The sequence below is a fragment of the Boleophthalmus pectinirostris genome, unplaced genomic scaffold, assembly GCF_026225935.1.
Source record: "Boleophthalmus pectinirostris isolate CB_2022bp ecotype Guang Dong unplaced genomic scaffold, ASM2622593v1 HiC_scaffold_20, whole genome shotgun sequence".
NCBI lineage: Eukaryota > Metazoa > Chordata > Actinopteri > Gobiiformes > Gobiidae > Boleophthalmus > Boleophthalmus pectinirostris.
In genome coordinates, this window is record NW_026571153.1 from 26,710,376 (window position 1) to 26,735,378 (window position 25,003).

General features: G+C 40.5%; 1 protein-coding gene across 9 annotated transcripts in view; it reads right to left on the reverse strand.

Moving 5' to 3' along the window:
• The window catches only part of nlgn2a (neuroligin 2a), a 217,168-nt gene that overhangs the window by 7,574 nt on the left and 184,591 nt on the right, over window positions 1-25,003 (reverse strand). For all 9 annotated transcript variants that reach the window (XM_020922258.2, XM_055156355.1, XM_055156354.1 and 6 more), the window contains 2 exons: window positions 15,936-16,121; window positions 3,126-3,391 (listed from right to left, as the gene is read on the reverse strand). In XM_020922258.2, coding sequence (XP_020777917.1) covers window positions 3,126-3,391; window positions 15,936-16,121 — 452 coding nt within the window. The remainder of the gene's footprint in view (window positions 1-3,125; window positions 3,392-15,935; window positions 16,122-25,003) is intronic.

The window sequence follows — 25,003 nt, forward strand, 5'->3', positions numbered from 1 at the left end:
ATTACATTACAACTGCTACTGGATGAAAAAATAAAATAAAATAAATAAATCCATATCACATATCTCTCCAGTAAACATTGTTAGAAGTTCAGTAGTCTGATCATTTCCATATTTGGCTCAGACTTTAAAGACCCTTTAAATACTGAAACGACATTGTGTGTGTGTGTGTGTGTGTGTGTGTTGTAGTTAGCGGTTAATGCTACGAAACACCTCATTAAACAGCTGGGGGCAGAGCGGCAGAGTCGTCTGAAAAAGCTCCAAGTCAGAAGTTAATGGAACTTTAAAATATGCTAATGTATGTCTGCTAATCGGATAATGTTTGCTGTTTCACGTTATGTTTAGCACCGACCGGAATGCATTAAGTGTACGGCAAGCCACGAGGACAAACCATGTTCATGCAGTTCTCACTTTGAACACTGGAGGGCAGTCTTCAATCACGAGAAATCCTTATTGTGGGTCAGATCCTGCTTTATTTTGCAATGTCATGTTTTATAACTTGCTCCTTATCTCAGCTCAGTCGACTTTACGGAGTTGGATAATGTCAGAATTAACATGAGGAGAAATGTTCGAGGAGAGTACACGATTTTAAGGAGCCCGTGAAGAAGAGATGATGTATCTCAAGGGGCAGACCAAAATTTGTTTCATCGGATTTTTTTAATTTTAAATGACATTGAATTTCTGAACACAAAAAAAAAAATAATTAAAAAGACATTTTTGAATTATTTTGATTCTGAATGGTGGTTGATGAAATTTGACGTGTACATTTTCCAAGTGTTTAAAATCACCTTTTAAATATTCAGCACACATATTTTCAAGCCTTCAAGTTCAACAGTCAAAATTCAGAGTGAAAAATTTGTTGTGAAAAATTGCAGGAAAGATCCAAAATGCTAAGACAGATGCAATCGATCCAGGGTGATCCAATCTAACTTCCCCTGCGTTCGATGATCTTCCAACTCCCACTTGGACCTCAGATTTGATGTCACGTCCGAGCTTGAGGCGTATTATTATGTTTCACGTGTTGGACTGAGACAGCAGCGTGTTGCCTCACCACAACACCGACTACCACACCCACAGTGACACGGAGGCGGTAAAGTACTGCAGTAATACGAGTGACCGAAATTGTCATTTAAACCACCAAAGTGTCCAAACACAATGAAAACACTTCATATTTACACGTCACAGTGGGCGAATCCTTGCTCTGTCTAATTTTTCCACCACTGAGGTCTGAGTCGCACCGTCCCAGGAAAAGAGGCGTGTGTCTTCCTCAGAAAACTGTTACAGAAAGATAATCGAACGCAAGGTAAGTCACAAGCAGGAAATGTTGCGGTGAAGTGATCTGATTGGTCAGAATTAGCATCACCAAAACCTCGACTGTGTCCACCCTCGTCCCTAACGCAAGGGTCTCAAACCATTTTTCTCCGGTGAGCTCCTTTACAAAACAAAATGCCAGAGAGCTACTCATTTTAGCAGCAGCAAGAAAATGAGACCATTATAAGAAAGAGGGCGAGCCTTTGGGTGCAGTAGACGCCTATAAAACACAAACCACTGTCCATTTATTATTGCATAAAGTTGGATTTCAAAAATATACATTTACAACAGTAATAGGCATGTAATTAACCAAACTTTAGTTATTCACCACAACCCCTACGCCTCATTCACTACTTAGGCACTAGATACTGTACTCAGTCAGAGAGCAATTTGAACACTACAGTCAGGTCAGAGTCCTCTGCAGGGTCCATTTTTTGACCCGCACCCACCCACACCCGCGCAGTACAGCACCACACCCGCCCAGATCCGTTAACATTCCACCCGTTACCCGCCCGTGATAAATCGGGGTCAGTTTATTAGTCCAGGACTAAACCAGGACTGAACTTATGCCGTGTGATTAGTGGATTAAAAATATATACACACCGCAACTGCTGAGCTGATTGCCAGGAGGACTACACCAGGACTACACCAGGACTACACCAGGACTACACCAGGACTGAACTAGGTCTAAACCAGGACTACACCAGACTAACCAGACTGAACTAGGTCTAACCAGGACTACACCAGGACTACACCAGGACTGAACCAGGACTGAACCAGGACTACACCAGGACTACCAGGACACCAGGACTGAACTAGGTCTAAACCAGGACTACACCAGGACTACACCAGGACTACACCAGGACTAAACCAGGACTGAACTAGGTCTAAACCAGGACTGAACCAGGACCACACCAGGACTGAACCAAGACTACACCAGGACTCAACCAGGACTAAACTAGGTCTAAACCAGGACTGAACTTATGCCATGTGATTAGAGGATTATAAATATATACACACCGCAACCGCTGAGCCGATCGCCAGGAGGACCACACCAGGACTGAACCAGGACTAAACCAGTGTCATTAGCATAAGTATATATACATGCCGCAACCGCTGAGCTGATCGCCAGCACTGCACCAGGACCGGATCAGGATTAAACCAGGACTTAACCTGGTCTAAACCAGGACTAAACCAGGAACATCACCTCCGCTGATGGGCTTTATGGAATAAATACATTAAAGTCACTCTCTCAGCTGGTCCACCATCGTTAAAGGAAAAATGCATGGACTCTGAATCAGGTCACATGACTCTGGAGTCTAAAAAAGTCCAACAAACTCTGATAAAACTTACTTTCTGCCATAAATAATGATCAGATCAGACTGGAACATGAGTGTTTATGGACTAGTAAGAATCATACGAGTTTTGTCACGCTGGATTTCATGTAAACAGACTGGATTATTTGCTTTTTGTCTGAAATGTAGAAATTATCAATCTATCAACAGCTGGAGCTATGCTAGCACTGCTAACACCAGAAGGGTTTATTTAGTCATGTTTTATTCAGAATCAGGATCAGAGTCATAAACCAGCTTCATTCAATTGGTTTGTGTCCAGTTAAACACCTGTCGCTGTTGTACACTGTTTCTCTGCTCTAAGTCATAGAACATTCTGCCCACTCTGGTCATTCTGGACAACTCTGCTCTGCTCTAAGTCATAGAACATTCCAGACACACAATACCATCTCTTCTGTGGAGTTTAACAGCAGCTTACATCCAAAAGGTTGCACTACCGCCAAAACCACCTCCATCTGCGCTCACCTGCTGCATGAGGATCTCCGGGTCGTCCGGCACCACGTCTCCGTCCACCACGGGCCCGAAGGCGATGTGGTAGCGCGCGGGCTGGATGTCCTGATCCACCAGCTCCCTGAAGTTCTTCCTCCGGAGGCAGTCCACCAGGTCGGCCGTCTCCGAGTACGTGCAGCCCACCTTCCGTGCCAGGATCTTGGTGTACTTCAGGGGCTGGTAGTTCACCGACCAGCTGGAGATGGCTGTCCCGCTCTGCGCTATGGCCCGGTGGAACAAACCTGAAACACAAGAGAACGGGTTTTTAACTTGCCATTTAAGGACCTGTATTTTCCATATATCTGTGCAAATTTGTTTCAGCACAGATGCACAGAGAAATACCCCAACTTGCTCAGGAGTCGAACCAAGGACCTTCTTGATGACCACCCAGCCATCGTGCAGCAATTTATTTCATTTTGGCCAATAACCCCATATTAGGAAACACAAAAAAAAATATAAAAAAAAAAAAAATCAGAAAGCAAAAATTTTGACTTTATATATATATAAAAAAAATAAAAATAAATAAAAATTACAAATGTATATTTCTTTCCGAAATAATAATGATAATAATAATAATAATAATAATAATAATAATAATAATAATAATAATAATAATAATAATAATAAAATAATAAATGCAAAAAAAATATACTACTACTACTACTACTACTACTACTACTAATAATAATAATAATAATAAATGCAAAAAATATACTACTACTTCTACTACTACTACTACTACTACTACTAATAATAATAATAATACTAAATGCAAAAAATATACTACTACTGCTACTACTACTACTACTACTACTACTACTACTACTACTACTACTACTACTACTACTACTATAATAATAATAATAATAATAATAATAATAATAATAATACATGCAAAAAATATACTACTACTACTACTACTGCTACTACTACTACTACTACTACTACTACTACTACTACTAATAATAATAATAATAATAATAATTATAATAATTATAATACTAAATGAAAAAATATACTGCTACTACTACTACTGCTGCTACTGCTACTACTACTACTACTACTGCTAATAATAATAATAATAATAATAATAATAATAATATAATGAAAAAGAGAAGTGCAAAAAAATGAGAAAAAAAATTAAACAGTACAGAATTTACTTGGAATATCTGAATTACACTGGAGCAACTAAACAGTTTTATTATATATTTACATAGACTGTCACCCAATTTTGTCCAAAGCACCACTTACACACGTCATATAACCAATCACACGTCCATTATCATCATGTATAGTTCCTGGCACAGCTCAATACACGTCTGTTCACCCTCCTCTTCTCATCATATCACTTTATCTCTCCTGTGAGCCCTGTCACTTCTAACCATCCTCCCGCCGTCGTGCTCTGTCGTCTCTGGTTTGTGTTTTCAGCGTTGCCGGTGGGATTCCCCCCAGGGAGAGCTTACCTGGGGTCCGCGGTGGGACACAGGGAGGGGGGTGTCGTGTTAGATGGAGAGCAGAGCCGTGGAGATGGTTATGGTGATGACAGACACATGACAATGGACAGGAGCGGAGCTGTGAGTGACACGAGAACAAAGGGTTAATGATGGAAAATGTTTGTGTCGTGCATTTTTATCACTGGGTTATGTTAAGGACACGTTTTATACTCAAAAATACATCTCAAATTCAAATATATTACACAATTTGCACTCTGTAAAATTTATAACACACAAATATATTACTTTTATATAACTGATTTTATTTTTGCAGGAGAAATTGAACTAAAATTCCAAATCAATGAATGTCATAGGTTGTTGTCATGTTTGTTGTCACATTATTTTACAGTTGTTTTGGAATTGGAATCTTATAGCCAAAGGAATATTTCCATTTCCACTCCTGCCAAAATGTGAGTCAGATTTATGAAGATGCAAACCTGCTTAAAGTAAGGATGTGTGTTTTTACGTGCAATAATACAAAGTGGAAAAAAAGCTATAAAGTTACATACTATGGTTTTGATGTGCAGATGTGAATATTTGATAATAGAAAACAGTTGAAACATTTGAGAATAAATCAGAATCAAAACCAAAGCTCAACAAAAACACTGATGGTAATAGTGTCTAATGTCATTTCCACAAGGCTTATATCTAACTCCAGGACTGGAAGGTCCCGTCCCACATGTCGGCAGTACTACGCCGAGAGGCTGAACTGTGTGTTTACATTTCTCTGTATGGATTTCCCACTTTGCAGCACCATCTGCCCGTGTGTGGAACTGCAGAAAAGATGAGAGAAGGAAGAGAGGCTGGAGGAGGGATGGAGACTGGTTTGTAGATGCATCAGTTTTTAAACCAATTTTTGCATTAGATGTTAAACTTTTAGATACATTTAATGCCATACTGTGGAACATTCAGGTAAAGAAATCACATCTCGTTCAGCCTTACAACTTGGAGAATGCCCAATCCCGTCTGATCTCCGTGGAGACAGGCAGATGGTAGAAAAAGTCACATAGTGTACCCAGTGTTTATCCCCAGAACAGATATATTATATGAGCTGTGTGCTGTGTACATTGTGCGATGATCAGGAAGCGCATGTTAGCATACTAGTTATTAGATGTATCGTGACAGCTCTGGCCTCTTAAAGTTGTGATAGTCTGTCATAAATAATTGGTGTGAATTATTAGGATGTTCGGAACACATAATGTAAGTGAGAAAGAGCTCTGGACCAGCATCCACTGTTCTGTACCTACTTTGTTCTCCAATTTTACTTTCTTAATCAGTGATTCATGTACAGCAGCGGCGTGCAGTCATTTTTTTGGTCATTATTATTATTTTTGAATCTGCTGCTCACTAGTGTGACGTGCAGCTATCCATCAGAAGTGCTGACGACTTCACAGCGCTTTGTTGTGATGACATTTAAACAACATCAGCTCCCATTGGGCGTTACAGTTTTCTAACATGGAAGTCAGCAGATTTGTTTCTTTTATTAAGTCATTTTAGATGTATATTACAATTTAAAATGTACAAATGATGACATAATGATCCACGGGTGTCATAGATTAGAACTATAGAGCCGACACAAGCACTATATATGTCTTTATAAAACACAAAGAACTTATCACCTGATGCATCAACTGGGACAAACCAGATCATTGGAATCCTGGAGTCTGGATCAGGATTCAGGATCATCAGTAAGCTAACGCGAGAGCCTCCACACTCCCTTGTAACCATCTGGACTTATTGAAAGTGATGCGCACTTTAGTGAACAAGCTTCTTCTAATCCGGCACTTTCTTTCTACACCCCATCTCTCTCCCTGCTCCTGTCCAGTACAGTTTGGGCGATCAAGAGACAAGTAAAGTATATGTGGCGAGAGAGAGAGTGTTGGACTAGAGGAGGACAGCTAAAACAGGGGCCTGATCAAAGACAGCAGGATGGGTTTGGACAGCCAGTCTCAAACTGTTCACTCTACCTTCAAGACGATGTACTCCATGTTTTATCATGTATTTGAGCAAAGTGTCTATTCTCAGTTCAGATGTATAGTATAAGGAGCTCTTGAGGTCAAAACATGTCTGCTGCGTGCGGGCTGCATCTAATTATAAAGCATTTTATAGTCTGATAAGAAGGAAGTAGGCGTTTGCATGCTGCTTAAAGATGCAAGGTTTCTATAGATATGTCATTGCCGTACCTGGAATGTCCCACAGTATGACATTAAACAGCTGACTGTGAGTGGGGTCATCTCTCCACAGATGTGATCTGTAACTTGGTCTGGTCTGGTTTCCAAGATTGAAAGGTTTAATACCACACTGTGAAACACTCCAGACAAACCAATTACATCTCCATGGAGAAAATGGACCTTCCACCAGAAAAGTTACACAATGTATCTTAAATGTTAGCAAGACTCCGCTCTGGTCTTTGAGAGTTGTCCAAAAGCACTTCTAAACTCATCATGGTGAATAATGAATAAGATGTTCTGAATGCCTAAGTTCAGCAAAGAGTAACTTTGGACCACTGCAGACTGTAAATGAACTAGATAAGTTTTTAAGGCAGAAAAAATCAGGTACGGCGCCTTGAAGATCTTGATTTTTAACCACAAAGAATTCTGTTATTTGTTCATTTACCATTGTGGAAATCAAAACAACGATCAGGACCAAATCCAAAAGAGACAGACATGAGGAACACTGCAATTTTTCCAATAAATAAATGAGTTTTTAGCGTGCCCCAACATCTTTTCAGCAACAAATGTGCCATAACAATAGGTTGGAAAAAGATTTTTAAAATATTGGGCTTTCAGCAAACCAGGATCAAGACTAAATCTGAACTAAAACTATGTTAAGACTACATCAATAATTATCTAACTAGAGCAAGATTATACCAATTCCCAGGATTTAATGTTTATCTTTAATGTCCCTCTCCAGAACTTGAGCTAGGTTCATGGTTAGGAGTACCTAGCTGGAGGACTGTGTTTTTCTGCATTTAAACAAAAACACTAGACACTATGTCCCTTTCTTTATGTTGGCGGTTGGCAGTTGGTCAAAAATATAGACACCTGGGGCATTTCTTGTATAAAACTGGGACAAATCACTCCTTTTGGATCAGACAGAGAGAAATACTTTGATGACCCCGAGGGAAATTCAAGTTTTGCTGCTGCAACATTTAGGGAACTAAAGATGAACAGTAGTTTTTCACTTGAAAACTACCACTTCATGACATCACAAGGTGGAACAGAGCATTTGGAGCTTTAAACATGTAGACAGACTAATAATAGAGAGTTACTCAAACATGTGTGAATGAAACAAAACACAACTCCAGGTCTGTTTTGAAGGTTGGTGGTTTCGAATCCAGCTCTCGACATAAACATCACAGGTTGAGTGGTCAGATCCACTGACCCACAGGTTGGCTGGTGTGATTCCAGCTCCCACAGATGAATGCTGTCGTTGTGTCCTTGGGCAAGACACTTAACCCACCTTGCCCACAGTGTCTGCGTACACTGGTGTGTGAATGGGTGTGTGAATGGGTGAGTGGTTCCTTGTTGTGAAGGTGGAAAAGCGTTATAGAAAAATGTGACCATTTACCATTTACCAGGACTGTCCCCGCAGACAGAGGACTGTCCCCGCAGACAGCAGAGGACTGTCCCCGCAGACAGAGGACTGTCCCCGCAGACAGAGGACTGTCCCCGCAGACAGAGGACTGTCCCCGCAGACAGAGGACTGTCCCCGCAGACAGAGGACTGTCCCCGCAGACAGAGATATATTTTTTACAGACGAGTGTCTTGAGTCAGGATTAAAAAGACACTTATTAGTGCAGACTTGTGATCTGAGAGGAGCCTGTGTGAGGTTGGGTGTTGCAAATGTGTCAGTTTGAAGCTCTTTTTGGTCTTTCTCTTTAGCACTGCTGTAAACTACCACACATAAACGGCCTGTTTTTTCTTACATTGTTCTAGTGTAAAGTGACTATAGTGTCTGTACATGCTACTGGACAATCTCTGATATGTAAATGAGCTGTGAATAGAGGTGTGGATGGTCCACATTTATACATATGATTCATTAGCGTGGCTCACATGCATTTACACTCACCAATAAAGGCTGAGAGTGGTAGTTTACTTACTTTGTCGACAGACTAGAATGTGATGCAAAAATGCCATTAGGTTGTCTTTGAATATGACTGAGAAGAGGCAAAATTACGATAAATATTGCCTAAATAAACCCAATTTAAAATCCAACAGAGCTAAATTTTAGAATCAGTTGAAGATTTACAGTGAACTTTTACATCACTAAATATATTGGTTGTTATATCGGCAGCTCCAAAAGCAAAAGAAGAAAAAAAGATTTAACAGAATATGTCAGTTTCAATTTGCGTTTTTCCTGCCTTCATCTCGACTGGATTGTTCACACTTAACCCCGGGCTGTGTTGTAGGAAACAGGGGTCACATGGAGGTACAGGTTATACACAGTGGTTAGATGGGCTCACTGGTGCGTAAGGAGCCAGGAGGTAACATGAGGCTGCTCATGTGTAAATATGAACGACACAACCTAGGTGAGACCTCAGCCTGTGCATTAGCTACTCCACTGCTGCACTCAAAGGTTAAAGAGTATGGCTCCTCATCAGGGACAAAAATAGATGTTGACTTGTGTGGAAGATGGGGCTGAAAAGTTTTGGAAGTGTGCTTATCAGAAGACAGGGCATCACACAGGTAACATTCATTCTAGAAAATGATGATGTCACAATTTGAGAAATCTCCAAACTTCTGATCCACAAATGTTGAACCTTCTCATTGTTTGTTTGGGATACTGCTGGGTGACCATTTTGGATGGGATTGGATAGCTAACTCTAGTTATTTATCCTAACACAATTAACACAAGCGTTCATGGTCCTGTTTAAGAGTTTGATTTTCAATAAAAAGATGAGAAATAAATTAAATTGGTTAATGCTAGCTAGCTTGTGAATGTAATTTTATGTGTGAGAGACTTGTTTAACAACACAAATCAGCTCTGTTTCTGTTCTTCTGTTGTTGTTTCAGGTAATGCCAGGCGTACACTGTGCGATATTTTCGGTCGTGTCACTCAGCCCAGTTCAAACTGTACGACCAAATCACAAGGTTTAAACGTTCACAGTTCACAAACCATGTTCTCACAGTGTACGCACTGATGCTCGGATGCGACCTGCCTGCGCACACTGTACATTCACATAACGACTGGAGTTGTTGTTCCAGAAGTAGAAAACCACGAAGAAGAAAACCACAGAATTAGAAAATCACAGATGTGTGAAGACACAATGCTGATCCAGGCAAAAAACAGATGCGCTGCCTTGGCAATTTGTGCTATTCTCTGCGCAGACGAGCCCAAAAAGAAGAGGCAACGAATGTGGTCAAAGAAATGGCTGCGTAGACGAGGGCAGTACGGGTGGTCAGTTCTTCAGAAGGAAGTGAATGTAAGTAGCATAAAGTTTTTCACCAAACTTCTGTTCTGTGTTGCTCAATTAGCTGGGCCTCCATGTCCTGTGTCCAAAACAGACGCCGGCGCCATCATCCTCCACAACCTCATATCCTGCTTCTGCTTCTGTGTCCGAGCATGCGCAGTCTGACAGATTCTGGCAAATCAGCTCGTGGAACTACTTCAACAGAGTGAAACCCTCACGAGAGGCGACTGGATTTCAAACAAGTTTGATTTTCTTGTGACCTACGAATGCCGATCTGGAGCTGGTTGTGAGGTATAAATCGGTTTTCTTTACCCCATGTTTACTACACAAAGAACGACACACGACGAAGCCAAAACTCGGCCCGATCCCCAAAACAGTCGCACGAGTGAAAAATCGGCTCAAAAAGCGTCAAGAGACAAGTGACAGTGTACGCCCGGCTTAAGTCATCTCTTTCTGGTCGGATTGTGTTTTGGCCAGATTGTGTTTCTGATACCTTTGGAGCAAAAACAAATGGCTGGACTCTTTACGAAGCTGATGCTCTGGAGTTTTGGGCTCTGTTGTCCAGGCTCCGGACAAAAGGTGATGGAGCCTTTTCAGTTTGGGCTCCTCGGCTTTGGAATGACCTGCCTGAGGAGATAAGACTCACACCATCAGGATCATCTTTGAAATCACATCTTAAGACATTTTTATTGGTTGGCCTTCCTTTAAATGGTTTTACCTTGATTTTTATTCCTTATTTATTTTTATTCTATGTCTTTTTGATTTATTTTTTATAATTAATTGAATTGTTTGCATCTTTATCTGTTTTTGTGCCTTCTGTGTGTTTTTCATGCTTTTTGTATTGTTCTTTGAGGTTTGTACAGAACTTTGTAAATCTTCTTTTTAAAAGTGCTTTTTAAAAATATTATTATTATTACTGTCATCTAACTGTCTCTGTACTTTCATTTGAATTGGGAAAGTTAGAAAATACTGCGATATTATTGCGATATACACAATAATATCATGGACCATCATCAAATTACAAGTCTAGTGATGGTGCAGCATGAGCTAAAAAAAGCAGAGGGAACTACATAGACCATGATCCTTCACTCCGTTTCAATGGAGACTACATGAAGAAATAACTTCTAAGCACTTTGAAGTGTTAGTTTTTTGGGTTAACTCTTGTTAAGGCATATTAACAGGAAAAACTAGTGCAATCAGTTTTGTTCGCCACCATAAAATATTGCAATAACTGTCGTACCATGAGATGCATATCGTGAAAATATCGTACCAAGAGATTTGTTACATACCTAGTAAATGTAAGAATATATACAGCTGGTGTCCCTGGGGATGGTCTGGTAGACAACACACTGAGCATTTGTTGGGTCTCGACAGTTCAGTCCATGTCAGAGCTGAAGCAGATCTCTTAAAAAATCTTAAGATTCAATAAAATTCAGGAACTTGTAATGAGGCAAACAAGTCCAAATGGAATTCATATACAACTCCTATACTTTTTTTTGTTTTTTTGTTTGGTAGATAGTTTTTTATGTGTGGGTTTGGAGTACAAAGTGGTCCAGACTCTTGTCAGTACGGCTGATTTGGCTGAAAATAAATAGGTTGCAGATTTCCATTAACGTGTCACATGTTCAAGAGATTGAGAGTTCTCCTTTTATTACAAGCTGGACAAACAGAAACGAATCAAGAAAAAGTACAAGGGCCCGTAACAATTTCCCTCAAGTTTATTTCTGCTGACAAAGAAAATGTGTCAGCAGAAATAAACTTGAGAGAAATACAGGAACTCTTGATCTTTGTGCCACGTTTGTTTCACATGGAAAGGCCTGGTAATTACAGTGTACGGAAACTAAGCGTCTCTAAATATCTGCAGTCTGACAGTGAAAAGGGACATGAGGCACATGTGTGGAGTATGAAAGCTTTCAGAAATATTCATTTGCACAGGACAGAAATCCATGCATATTTGGGAAATCCATGCATATTTGGCTGTAGATGAGCATAAATCAAGATGCCAGACTTTTGCGCCGCATACGGACTGAACTAGGACTAAAACAGGTCTAAAGCAGGACTGAACTAGGACTAAAACAGGACCAAAACAGGACTCAACCTGAACTGAACCAGGACTGAGTGTTGGGACGAGCCTGGAGGTGTGCCCTTGTAGACCGTCAGGTGACCGCAGGCAAAAGGGCCGGCGCAGAGCTCCACGCCCACAGGGCTAAGGGCAGCAGTTGCCCGATCTCTAGTGACGGGCGAATGGAGCCTCGTGAAGCACTGACACTTCAGTCGCACTATTGTCTCAAATGGTTCGACGTGTCTGAGGCCTCGGAGAAACACTGACCTCTAGTGGACAAATTTAACCATTGGCGCGCAGGTGTCTCAAGCATCGATGAAGTATTGTTAGTGTAAGACAATACTTGTGAACCTAACAACAACAATAATAATGATGATTTAAAATAAGAAAACAGGTGACCTTGTTAGTTGGAATTAGATCAAAGTGATCCCAAACCATGGATCGCTTTTTTCCACTTGTAGATGCCATCGAAAATGAAACAAATGCCAAAAGTCGCCAAAAGTCGACAAAATCACCACTAACATCACACAATACTCCTAACTACCCAACATGTTTAAGAAATATTGGTGCATCTTTTATACTGTAACAGTTTAGCGCTTGTCAAACCACAGAAGTGCGCTGAACACTCTGAACACTCTGAACCAATCACAGAGCGGAACATTCGCTGAGCCAATGAAACGCTTCGATACACTGAAGCGACTGACACGCAGAGCGAAGCAGTAGGGGGAGGGAACGACTCGGCTGCTGCGAGACGAGCTCCGAGGCAATGCTTCGAAGCAATTTGTTTCAGAAAGAACGAGCTCCGACTCATTTGCCCATCACTACCGATCTCATTTTGCGGACACCCTGCTCCACAGACTCGGGGCTTCTCACTCTCTCTCAAGTGCAAGATTAGTCCTGGTTTAGTCCTGGTTTAGTCCTCCTGGTTCAATCCTGGGATCAATCCTGGTTTAGTCTGTATGTGGCATCTTGATCAGTTTGGCATCTTGATCGATGTTTCTTCTGTTCAATAAATAATGCGTGTGAAGTGATGATGTATTTTGAAAGTCGAGTCGCGCCTGTGAATTTGTTTTTGTACTGAAGAAAGCGTAATCGTAAATTTTCATTTCGCCATTGTAATTCTTGATGTCGAAACTTTTAAATTCATATTTTGATGGATAAAATAAACACAACATATTTTATGTATGACAGGACTCATTCCAGAGTTTACGAATATTTATTTTATGCTCAACTACAGAAACATCCCCATGGATTTCTATCCTATGCACACAAATATTTCTGAAAGCTTCTTACTCCATACACATACCATAGAATTCTGACCTGTCCTCCTTCTAGAATGTTTTGATGTCACAAGACTACAGCCTCATAGGGAAGTGTGTCCTGTGTATTGCACTCATTCTTCAGAGCTGCTGTAGCGACCTGTCAGCAGCACTGGTGACAGCAGATATTGAGTCAGGAGTACCTAGCTGGAGGAATCATGGAGGAGTCGCCATAGAAAATACATTTTTAAATAGTTTTCCTGCATGATCTACACTAAAGTCACTAAGCATTATCGCCTCCTGTCGCTACGGTCGTCCTCCTGACCAAGACCAGCTCAAGATCCTGTGCAGATTGTTGTAGTAACACTGAGATATGAGTCAAATGTAAAGGACAAATTTAACTACAGAGAGAATAAAGTGTACCTTAACTGTAACCTCACTACCTGCAGCCCAGCACCTGCACCGATCCTGAATCAGTGCTAGTGCAGCCTCTGCAGCTCAGGGAGGGATTCTGGAGGTTCTGAACGTTCATTTGAGGACTGAACATAAACTGAGAATGAGACAAACACAGTGCCGTCTTTATCAACATGACCAGAAACGAAACCAAAAAAACTCCTTACATTTTTTCATTCTCATTGTGGTTTATTTTGTGTGATCATAAATGGTGAAAAAAAAAGTCTTCTTTAAAAAAAAAAGAACTAAGAAAAAAAAAAAGTTGATTGTATTTCTGTTTGGGAGTTAGTGTGTGGAACAATCTGAGTGATAATTTCAAAAAAGGTTAACACTGTTTAAAAAGTTTAACACTGTAAAAGCCTTAAAAAAAAAAAAAAAAAAAAAAGTACTACTACTACTACTACTACTGCTACTACTACTACTACTACTACTACTACTACTGCTACTACTACTACTACTACTACTACTACTGCTACTACTACTGCTACTACTACTACTACTGACTACTACTACTACTACTACTACTACTACTACTGACTACTACTACTACTACTACTACTACTACTACTACTACTGCTACTACTACTACTACTACTACTACTACTACTACTACTACTACTGCTACTACTACTACTACTACTACTACTACTACTACTACTGCTACTACTACTACTACTACTACTACTACTGACTACTACTACTACTACTACTACTACTACTGCTACTACTACTACTACTACTACTACTACTACTACTACTACTGACTACTACTACTACTACTACTACTACTACTACTACTACTACTACTACTACTACTACTACTACTACTACTGCTACTACTACTACTACTACTACTACTACTACTACTGCTACTACTACTACTACTACTACTACTACTACTACTGCTACTACTACTACTACTACTACTACTGCTACTACTGACTACTACTACTACTACTACTACTACTACTACTACTACTACTACTACTACTACTACGACTACTACCACTACTACCACTACAACGACTACTACTATGACTACTACTACGACTACTACTAACTACTACGACTACTACTACTACTACTACTGCTACTACTACTACTGCTACTACTACTACTACTACTACTACTACCACTACAACGACTACTACTATGACTACTACTACTACTACCACTACTACCACTACTACAACTACAACGACTACTACTATGACTACTACTACGACTACTACTACTACTACTACTACTACTACTACTACTACTACTACTACTACTACTACTACTACTACTACTACTACAACAACTACTACTATGACTACTACTACTACTACGACTACGACTACGACTACTACTACTACTACTACAACAACTACTACTATGACTACTACTACGACTACTACTACTACTATGACTACTTCCACTACAACGACTACTACTATGACTACTACTACGACTACTAATACTACTACTACTACTATGACTACTATGACTACTACTACGACTACTACTACTATGACTAGGACTGCTACGACTACGACTATAACTACTACTACTACTACTACAACAACAACTACTACTACTACGACAACTACTACTACTACTACTACTTGGATGTTTCTTCTCTCTACATACATTTCCTTTAAAGAGGAGGTATTCTGAGAAATCTTTTTTTTTCTCCATGTTGTAATGTCATCAAAACATGCTTGAAGAGGTTTTAGATGTTTCAGTAATTAGAATTCTCTCCTGGGCACTGTTGAAACCCTCCTTATGATTAGCTGTGTGATTCTGTGCAAGGCTCCGCCCACAAGCCTAAATCACCCATACTCCCACACAACAGTTCTTCATAAATACACAAAAACATCATACAAAACTGTACACAACATCTTGAAAACCCTGATGTGATGTGCAGTAGATTGTGTGATTGTGTTGTGATAGCGCTCTGTAGGGGGAGTAATTTAGTGCGGGGGAAGACTCAGTGTCAAAAATGAAAAGTGAAAGTATTATGTGTTTGCAGCTATTACCCCATCAAAGTAAAATGCCCCCTCTTTAAGTGTGAATAAAAAGTATGTTTGGACGTGTAAAAGAACACACTAGATTAGAGTTTACCTTCTGAGTGGTGTGAGAGGATGAGCAGGTTGACACAGGACGCCCCCGCTCCAGACCCAAAGATGGTGATCCTCTCGGGGTCTCCTCCAAAGTGACCGATGTTCTCGTTCAGCCAACGCAGAGCTTGGATCTGGTCCAGAAGCCCGTAGTTCCCTTTGGCCGACTGGTCTCCTGTGCTGAGGAACCCTGTGGAGAGCACACAGAGAGAGACGTCAATATAGGTACTGTAAGGGCGAATATGTTGTTTTACTGCAAACTGCTGTTAATGTAGGACGCTGTGGAGGACCAGACACAATTCTCACAAGATGTGACAATATTAGGCCCATGATGGTTGCCATAGTTGTGGTTGACTGGCACACTAAACTTTTAAAGGCTATTGGAATGTGTGACTATGCTAAACAGCTTGCTTTGAAATGTTACAGACTTCTTACAACAATGCCACAGGCTTTCTACACCAAATATGGCAGAACAAAGTGGGGTGAAAGACAGGCTTAGAAGATGCTGTCCTGCTGTGGTCCATAAACTGTAATGAGACCAGTCAGAGGCATTTACCTACAATACAGTTCTGGCTACAAATCTCTGACCACATGGATTCTGATGTATGATTTGAATTTCATTCTGATGATAAGGTTTAAAATAGCCTCCCCCTGGAGGCTGCTGTGATGCTGCAGGACATTGAATGAGGGACACTTTTGTCCAGTGGACTGCTCCTCTCCTCATATAGCCCTGACACTGGATCTGCTGACTCTTCCTCAGCAGTCTCCAACCTTTTTCCTCTGGTGAGCTACCTTTACAAAAAGAGAATGCGAGTAGAGATCTACTGGTTTTAGCAGACACAAGAAATGGAGTAAATATAAGAGCCACGGCCTTAGATGAAGTACAGTCAGATGCCTATAAAACATAAAGCATTATCCATAGTAGTGTACGTTAGGCATCAAAATGATACATGCATAATGGTAAGAGCCATTTAATTCATCAAAATTCGGTTATTCAACACAATATGTCTAATTCATAAATCCCTCGGGGACCTACTTGGAAGGGGATGAAGAGCTACTTGTAGCTCCTGAGCTACAGGTCGGAGACCCCTGCTCTACCTGTTGACCTTTGAAGAAGTTGAGACTTCTGAGTTTTCTATTATGATTGTATCTTAAGGCTCAATGTTCTTCAATTGCTCCTTTGGAACAAATCAAGTGATTTTGATTTGATTTGACTGAAGAGGAGACACAATATTAGGCCCATGAGATCAAGACAGAAGGAGATTTTGACTTAATTTGTAGTCAATAAATTGTGTGGTTCTGCTCACAATTTTCTGAACTAAGGCTAATGAAGGCTTCTCAAAACATGACTCACAAGCACTCAACCGTATCTCCAAGCCAAATAGGAGCACATGGAATTAAAATCCCACAAAATGACATGATCATTTTCTTCAAGTATGCGCAATCTGGTGGTAAATTAAATAGCGAGACCCTGTGGCATGAGAACTTGTCCTGTCTGCCTACACTGCTCTTTCAACCCATGTAAATCTATATGTAGATTACAGACAAATGTAATACACACAGATAATCTTGTAAGACGGAGGTTTGGCCGTCCAACACAAATGCGTAATAACAAACAACTGCATTTTGAAAACATCTATTTGATTTTTTTTGTTCCAATATCAATTTTCTAGTCATATATACAGACCTAGTATTTTGAATGACCAGTTCAAGCTCCTAGGACCTACAGCAATCTCTAGCCAGTTCATGTCCTAACATATTCTGAGCGCTCTTATTCTTTACCACAGTGAGTTTATAAGCACTTTTGCCATCACGGAAATGTTAACAACAACTAGCATGCTAACAGCGCACCGGCATTATTTCCTGGTTCACAGCTAGGGTGACCAGACGTCCCTATTTCCCCGGGACAGTCCCAGTTTTGAGCCCCGTGTCCCCTGTCCCAGCAGATTTATACAACACCACCGATTTGTCCGAGTTTTATACAAGAAATGTCCCATGTGTCCCTATTTTTGACAAATTTGATCCCTGCAACAGTAAAGAGAGACATAAACTGTCATTTATTGAGGTAAAATACAGAAAAGCTGCTTAAAAATGTCCAAAACACAAAGAAAATGTGACTATACTGGGGTCCACTGCGTGTTCCGACATCCTTTCATTCCGACATTTTGCTATTTAGACAGTGACAATTTTCTGACACTTTTTAGTATCGCTATTCTGACACGTCTTTTTATTTTTTTTGGAAAGTTGCATTAGTCTACCCGATTGTGTCTCTCGCTGTTCTTCGATGTTCTTAATCTCAACAACTATCAAGTCACGCACAAAACCGACACAAACAGCAGCCAACTTCATAACCCCCCAACAAATATACACACCTCAGCACAGGACAGGCACAACTGAAGTTTCACTACATGTCATACTCACACATAAACATCCTTGTGTCCTTGTTGTATTTGTACTTTACTATCGCTTTGTACCGGCCTAAGCATCTTATGAAATATGGAAGCACAAAGTATAATAGGCTTCCACATTCATATTATTCATGTCGGAAAAGTGGAATGTTTGAAAAGTAGTAAAGTGACGCTACTCTGACAATGAAAAGAAATAATGTAGTGGGACGCTCGAAAAATAATGTTCCGACAATTAGACATCAAAAGTCTAAATAGCGGCATGTTGGAATAGCAGCATGGAACCTACAAACCGAACCTGCGTGAAGTTGGCCCCATCAAACTATGTCAATTGTTTGTGCTGCAAAATGTTTTAGTTTTGGAGATATTAACAATTCTTTTATAGGTTAAATTGGGGTCAGTCAGGAAGCTTCAAAATGCTCTAAAACGCCAAAATGGAGTCAGCTGTTTGGTTTGTGCGATTCTGGATCTTAAGATATCAGCTGTTTTATTTTGGACCGATGACGTCTTCCAGCCCCTCAAAATGTTACTCTCAAAACAGCAGAAACTTTTATGAAGTGTTTGTATTTTGTTTGTGCTGTGACAATTTTTATTTGTGCGAGTATATTTCTAAAATAAGTGGCACTTTTTTCATGGTTTGGGTGTTTCTTGCGACTTATACTCCAGTGTGACTTATATATTAAAATTTTCACACTGACAGCCATGAGAGGGCGCTGTGTGCCAGTATCTGCTACTACTGTACCACTGTCACCCACTGTCCTGCTGCAAGTAGTGAAATATTCAGACGATAATGGTAATGGAGCAGCAGTAAAGAAGTTCAGAGTGAGTTAGAAACTTGTGAGCGACTGGCGGAAAGCAAGGATGGAGAACACAGCTTCACGACAACCGGGAGGGTGCGCCATACACCTTTCCTGGAAGTCATTGAATGGCTCGACAAAGCCTGGACAACCGATACCATCCTGTCCCCCAAAATGTGCAACTTACAGTCAGGTGCAACTTATAAATGTTTTTTTTTCTTCTTCATTACACATTTTTTGGCTGGTGCAACTTATACTCCAGAGCGACTTATAGTCTAAAAAATACAGTACTTATTATTTTTGCAGATATTATATAATGTCAATTCCGCTCAGGTGACGGCAGCGGCTTTAACAAAACTAGTGAAGATCTCAGGCTGTGGAAAAGTCATCGGCCAAAAATAAAATTGCTAATATCTTTAGAACCATAATAGTGCAAATGAAACTTTTTGCAGCACAAACAAAACACAAACGACAGACACAATTTTGGGTTGTGTTAGAGCATTTTGAAGCTTCCTGGGGGCTGGCTGACCCTAATTTGACCTACAAAAAAATTGTGAATATCTCAAAAACTAAGACAGCACAGACAAAACTTTTTGAAGCGATGACAGAGTTTTTGTGTAGGTGTGTGTTTGATTAGGGCCAACTTCACGGACGTAGAAACCAGGGGTGTCACAGTTTTTGATTTTGAAACTCTGGTCACCCTATTCACCGCTGATAAAAATGCTTTATAATTAGATGCATACAGCCGTCTGTTTTTGACTACGACACACTGTACTGGTGCGAAACAGTGAAATAATTTGAAACAGTTCCTTTAAATAAACGCGCTCTCTTGAATTCAGTTGAAGTGGATATTTGTGTCCTATATTTCTCCTAAAAAATACCCGTCTATAGTTGCACAGTTGCAGCTCCACTGTACGAGTGTGGAGTGCGGAGGGATACAGTGCGGTAAGTAGGTCAGCTCAGCGTGGCCACCGTTTGAAGTGATGCCACAGCGGCACGCTTGCTCATAGTGGGATCACACCAGCCTCGTTTTAGCGAGCGCTCCCTATACCACCGCAGCTCGACCGCTAACCCACGCTGCTTTGGATAGAGAGAAATGTCAGTGTTGCAACAGAGAAGTACAAAGACAGCAGTAGTGCAAAAGTTATACAAACTGGAAGACGAAAATAGGCTTGAAATGTTCCTCAGCATGATACAGAAGCCCTGAGAGGCAAGAGGAAAAAAAAAAAAGGCAGGTCATTTGGGCTCTGTTTTCTAAAAAATCTACAAAAATGTTGTTTTTCTTAAAAAAAAAAATCATCAAAATCAAAAATCTAAATTTTTTTCTCTTGTGTTTTTTTTCCACTGTTGATATGGCTGATAAAAAAAAAAAAAAAAAAAAAAAAAAAAACACCACTCAGAACCTGTGTTGTCCCAGTATATTCCTGTAAATACCAAACTTCAGCGCCGGCAAACCATTAAGACGTGGGAGGCCGGGATTCAAAACTCACCTTCTCCTGGTTATTTGTGAATTCATTCTATCTGAATACAGTGTTTTCACGAGTTTTACTTTTGAGTTCTCTTTTATGAGTAATATGAGAAGTAAACTCAATACATCACTGATCACACTACAGGCATAAGACGCTGTTTTTTTCTTGTACTTTAGTTGTGCTGTTGTACTTTGTTGATGTGCTCCTGTTTAGCTTATGTGTCAAAGGGCTGCACCATCATGTGACGGGGCTGGAGTCTGAGTTTTAAGGTAGATGAGTTTTTTGTCTTTGCTCGTGTTTGCTTCATGGAGTGGCACTCAAAGTGCTCAGGCCCAGGCATATACTGCTTTTTTTTTTTTTCAGCTGCATCATCTTAGAAAATAGAGCCCAAATGACCAGCCTCTTTTTTCTTCTTCTCTTGCCTCTCAGGGCTTCTGTAGAATCACATAAACAAGATGTATTATGGTTTCTGGTATTTGATATTAACTGTCCTCCATCTGACATTATGACATCATCCAATTCTACAATGTTGAATGTTGAAGCTAACTAGAAGCACTGCTTTGTCTGAAGCTCTGTTACATAAGTTAACCTAATCTGAGAATTGTTTTAACACTATCTGACTATAAAGAACTGACGTAGCTGGAACGACAACAGGAGAGCTGATTTGTGCTGTTAAACAAGTCTCTCTCTTCTAACAGTTTTTCAGTCACTGACACTGTGTGGATAAATGATGAAAACTGAGGTGTGGTTGTAATTGTTGATTATCTGAACATAAAGGAATGCTACAGTGACATGGAGATGAAGAAAACTGGGACATGTTCTTATTTTTCCTAGATTTAGTCAGAGTTACTACAGTGAACAGAACCCGCTGGAAGATGTCATTTCATGTTTCCAAACGTCTTCCTGGTTTGTGACGTAAGCGTGAATCATGGATCTATTCAAATAACTGGAGGCTGTTGCTGCTTGTATCTGTCTCCAGTTGACGTAGTGACACTCACTGATGCTACAGTGAAAAAATCCTCCGGCCCAGAAAAGATGTTTCTCATAGAACGCAATGCAAACACAAACTGCTCGTGTTTGTCTGTCACCTACAACTTTATCAAATGTCAGATTTTGTGGCAATTTTTAGATCATAGACTTTTTTCTCAACTCAAAAATCTTCTGTTGTTTTAAAAACAGCTTTTTAATCGTTAGCTCCGGCTCCGCTCTAGCTCCTCTCGCTTTGATTGGTCAAAGTGATTATGTGTTACAGGAGCCCACCAGATGTGCCCTAATCTGGAGACATGCACCATTGAGCTTGACCTATAGACTTGAATGGGCGGCCAATTTTAGATCCCAGGGTTTGGTGTGAACAGAGCCTGTGTGACAGTGTTTGCTAATGTGTGCATCATAGTAACCCCTGGTGGGCTACATTCAGACTGCAGGGCTTAATGCTCAATTCAGATTTTTTTTGAAAGTGAAATCTTTTCGTTTTTGCGAGGTTGTTCACATTTCCAAATTAATGCGACTTGTGTGTGATCTCCAGTGTGAACATTAAACGGGCCAAAAGTGTCCCGCATGTGCACTGGAGGCACGACGACGTCAACCTCAGCGAGCGTGCTCTGTGTTTACGGAAGTTGTCCAAACATGGACGCAGCATTGAGCACCTGGAGATTTTAAAGTTCCTCTCGTACCGGAGCCAGAACATGAACAACTTACTTGTTTTAAGGAGGAGATTGAGAAGGACGAGGTTTTTGGCCGTGGAGTTTTGTGGGACAGTCCGATGAAAGGAACGTGTGGATGTGGAGACATAACCAAGAGTGGTGGGGTAGTGATGTGCTTCGCTTCAGTGAGTTCATTTACAATTTTTGTATGACGAGAAGAATGTTTGTGTACATTTGTGAGCGTGGGAGGAAACACATCTTCGGCAGCCTATTTCCATGAGCAAACGGGTCGGTGTTGGGCTGTATTGGCTTGCAACAGGTGCTTGTTACCGCACAATAGCCAACCCCTTTGGCATAGTCAAGTCCACCGTGTGATATGTGTAGGTGGATGAATGTGCCTTGATTGAAGTCACATGTCAAAAGATCAGATATGTATCAGTTTTAGGAGCACATATACAAGTGTCCTGGGTCGCATTTGAAAAAATTGGATCTGTGTGGTTCAGACTGTCATGAAAAGATCAGATACAGGAACATAGGGGCCAAAAAATCAGATTTGGGTCACTTCAGGCTGCAACATTTTGAGCACTTCTTCTCATTCAAAATATATAAAAAAATAAAAAATAAAAATTTGTTGCTAATCGCTATGGCAACAGTCCTTATTTTTCATCATTCTGAATCCCAGATATTGGCTACTTGGTCCCAGTTTGACATTTTTGCTCATTTCTCTTTCTTTTCAGTTTGAGCTTTTCTGCCTTGAGCTCTGACTTGACTACATCTCTGTCTATTTCACGTGCCATTAGCCGCCCGGCCCGTGCGCCTCGGGGACACCGCTGATGGATACGGTGCTTTGGGCGCTACATGTTAGCCGCTGTGTTCGATTGGACGGGTGAGCTATGGAAGCCTGCGCCCGTCCAGGAGTCAGGAGCAGAACAAAACCTGAGCGATATGCGGGGCTTTATCTCGTCTCCACGGCGACACCTGACAATCCTTCACCTGCGTTTTTATTATCTGTGGGGGTTTTAAAATAGCTGCTTGCTGCTGTCAAAGAGCGAGGATCATTCTATTTAGTGAGCTGCTGGCTGGTTGCAGTGTACGTGTTCTTCTGGAGCAGAATAGCTTCACTTACTTATTTATTTTTTGTCATTGCTAATATTTTCACACTGTACATATGCCAAAGGACACAATAAAACACAATAAAAGCACTAATTGGTTGGAGCTGGGATGGTAGTGGCGACCAGTATGTGTGACCCAATCCAGTGATTCATAGGGTCATATTTCTGTCTGAAATATGGCCCTATCAAAAAAAAAAAAGCACTTTGAAATGAATAATGATTTCCGCAACATAAACACAAATTTCACATAAGGTTGTGTTGATGTGACAAATATGTTTATATATTATATATATTATATATAATATATAATATATATATATATTATATAATATAAAATAATATATAATATATATATATATATATATGTGTGTGTCAAATATTATAGAATCCTGATGGTTTAAAAGAGCTCTCAGGTGGAGTTTGCTGTTGAACTGTCAGATGTAGATTTGTTGACCTGGTTTATGATTCTTATCTCTGTAATTACTGGGCCTATCCACATAAAACAAAAACAATTACTACTGGCCAGAATCAACCCCTTAACCCTGTCCTATATACTGTGAGGGAATAGAATAAACACATCAGGATGGATTCTCTAATATTTGTGAGTTCACAAACTCATGAAAATCTATCTTGGCATCCGATGGTGCAATAGGTCCTGACACGTGGTTGGCGACCAATCACAGAGCAGCGCCCAGATGAACCAAAACAAACATGGCAACGCCAACAGACAGAATTTAGCCTATTTTATTTTCAAGGGCCCATATCATGTAAAATAACTCTTTTCACATTGTATCTTCTGCACATAAACAAGCACAGTTTGGGTTTTGGAACATCCATTACACAATAGTTCTGAAATCTTACTGATTTCTTGGAGACAGTCACAGACCAGGAACTATGAAAGGACGACTACTGCTCCTCCCCCCGCCCGTCCTGAGAAAGCACAGGCTCCACCCTCCAAACGTGACATAGGCGACAAGTGAGCCGCCCTTCCTCCGCCATCTCAGGGAGGGAGGGGGAGACAGGCACAGTGCACCCTGATAGTGGTAGGAATAAACTTTTATTCATCATGGAGATACAGCGTGTTCAGCCGCATGTGTTGGACCCGGAATCAGACGAGGACTTTGAGGAGCACGAAGCTCAAGCACCGCGTCCACATCAGCTGAATATTACTGATTGGTAAAATAAATAAATAATAATAAATAAAATAAACACTAGTAGATCAACTTATTATATCATGTTCACTGCAGTGTAGAACAATGAGCTTATGTTGTCGCTTTTGTTTTGGTGTTCATGTGGGAACTGTCAGAAGATGCGGGGTGAAGGCGGGCGGAGGTGGTGAAGCAGGGGACGGGGGTGGGTGCAAAGTGCTTTCTGATACGTCAAACGTGTCATGGGTGTATCTGCCATGTCATCATTGAAGCAGCTTTAGTTCGTTGTCACGTGGGAGGGTGGCAGAAATACACTGCAATTTGTTAAAAAAAAACACCAAATCAATCTAAAAACCACTTTGGCGACATATACAAGGCCCACACATCACTCTTAGAAGGTAGAAAGCTCTGAAAAGTTGATTTTCAATGAGATGGGCCCTTTAAAGCAGACTAAAGAAGCACTTGTGCATTTGTGGACATGGAAGATGTCTGTGTTTT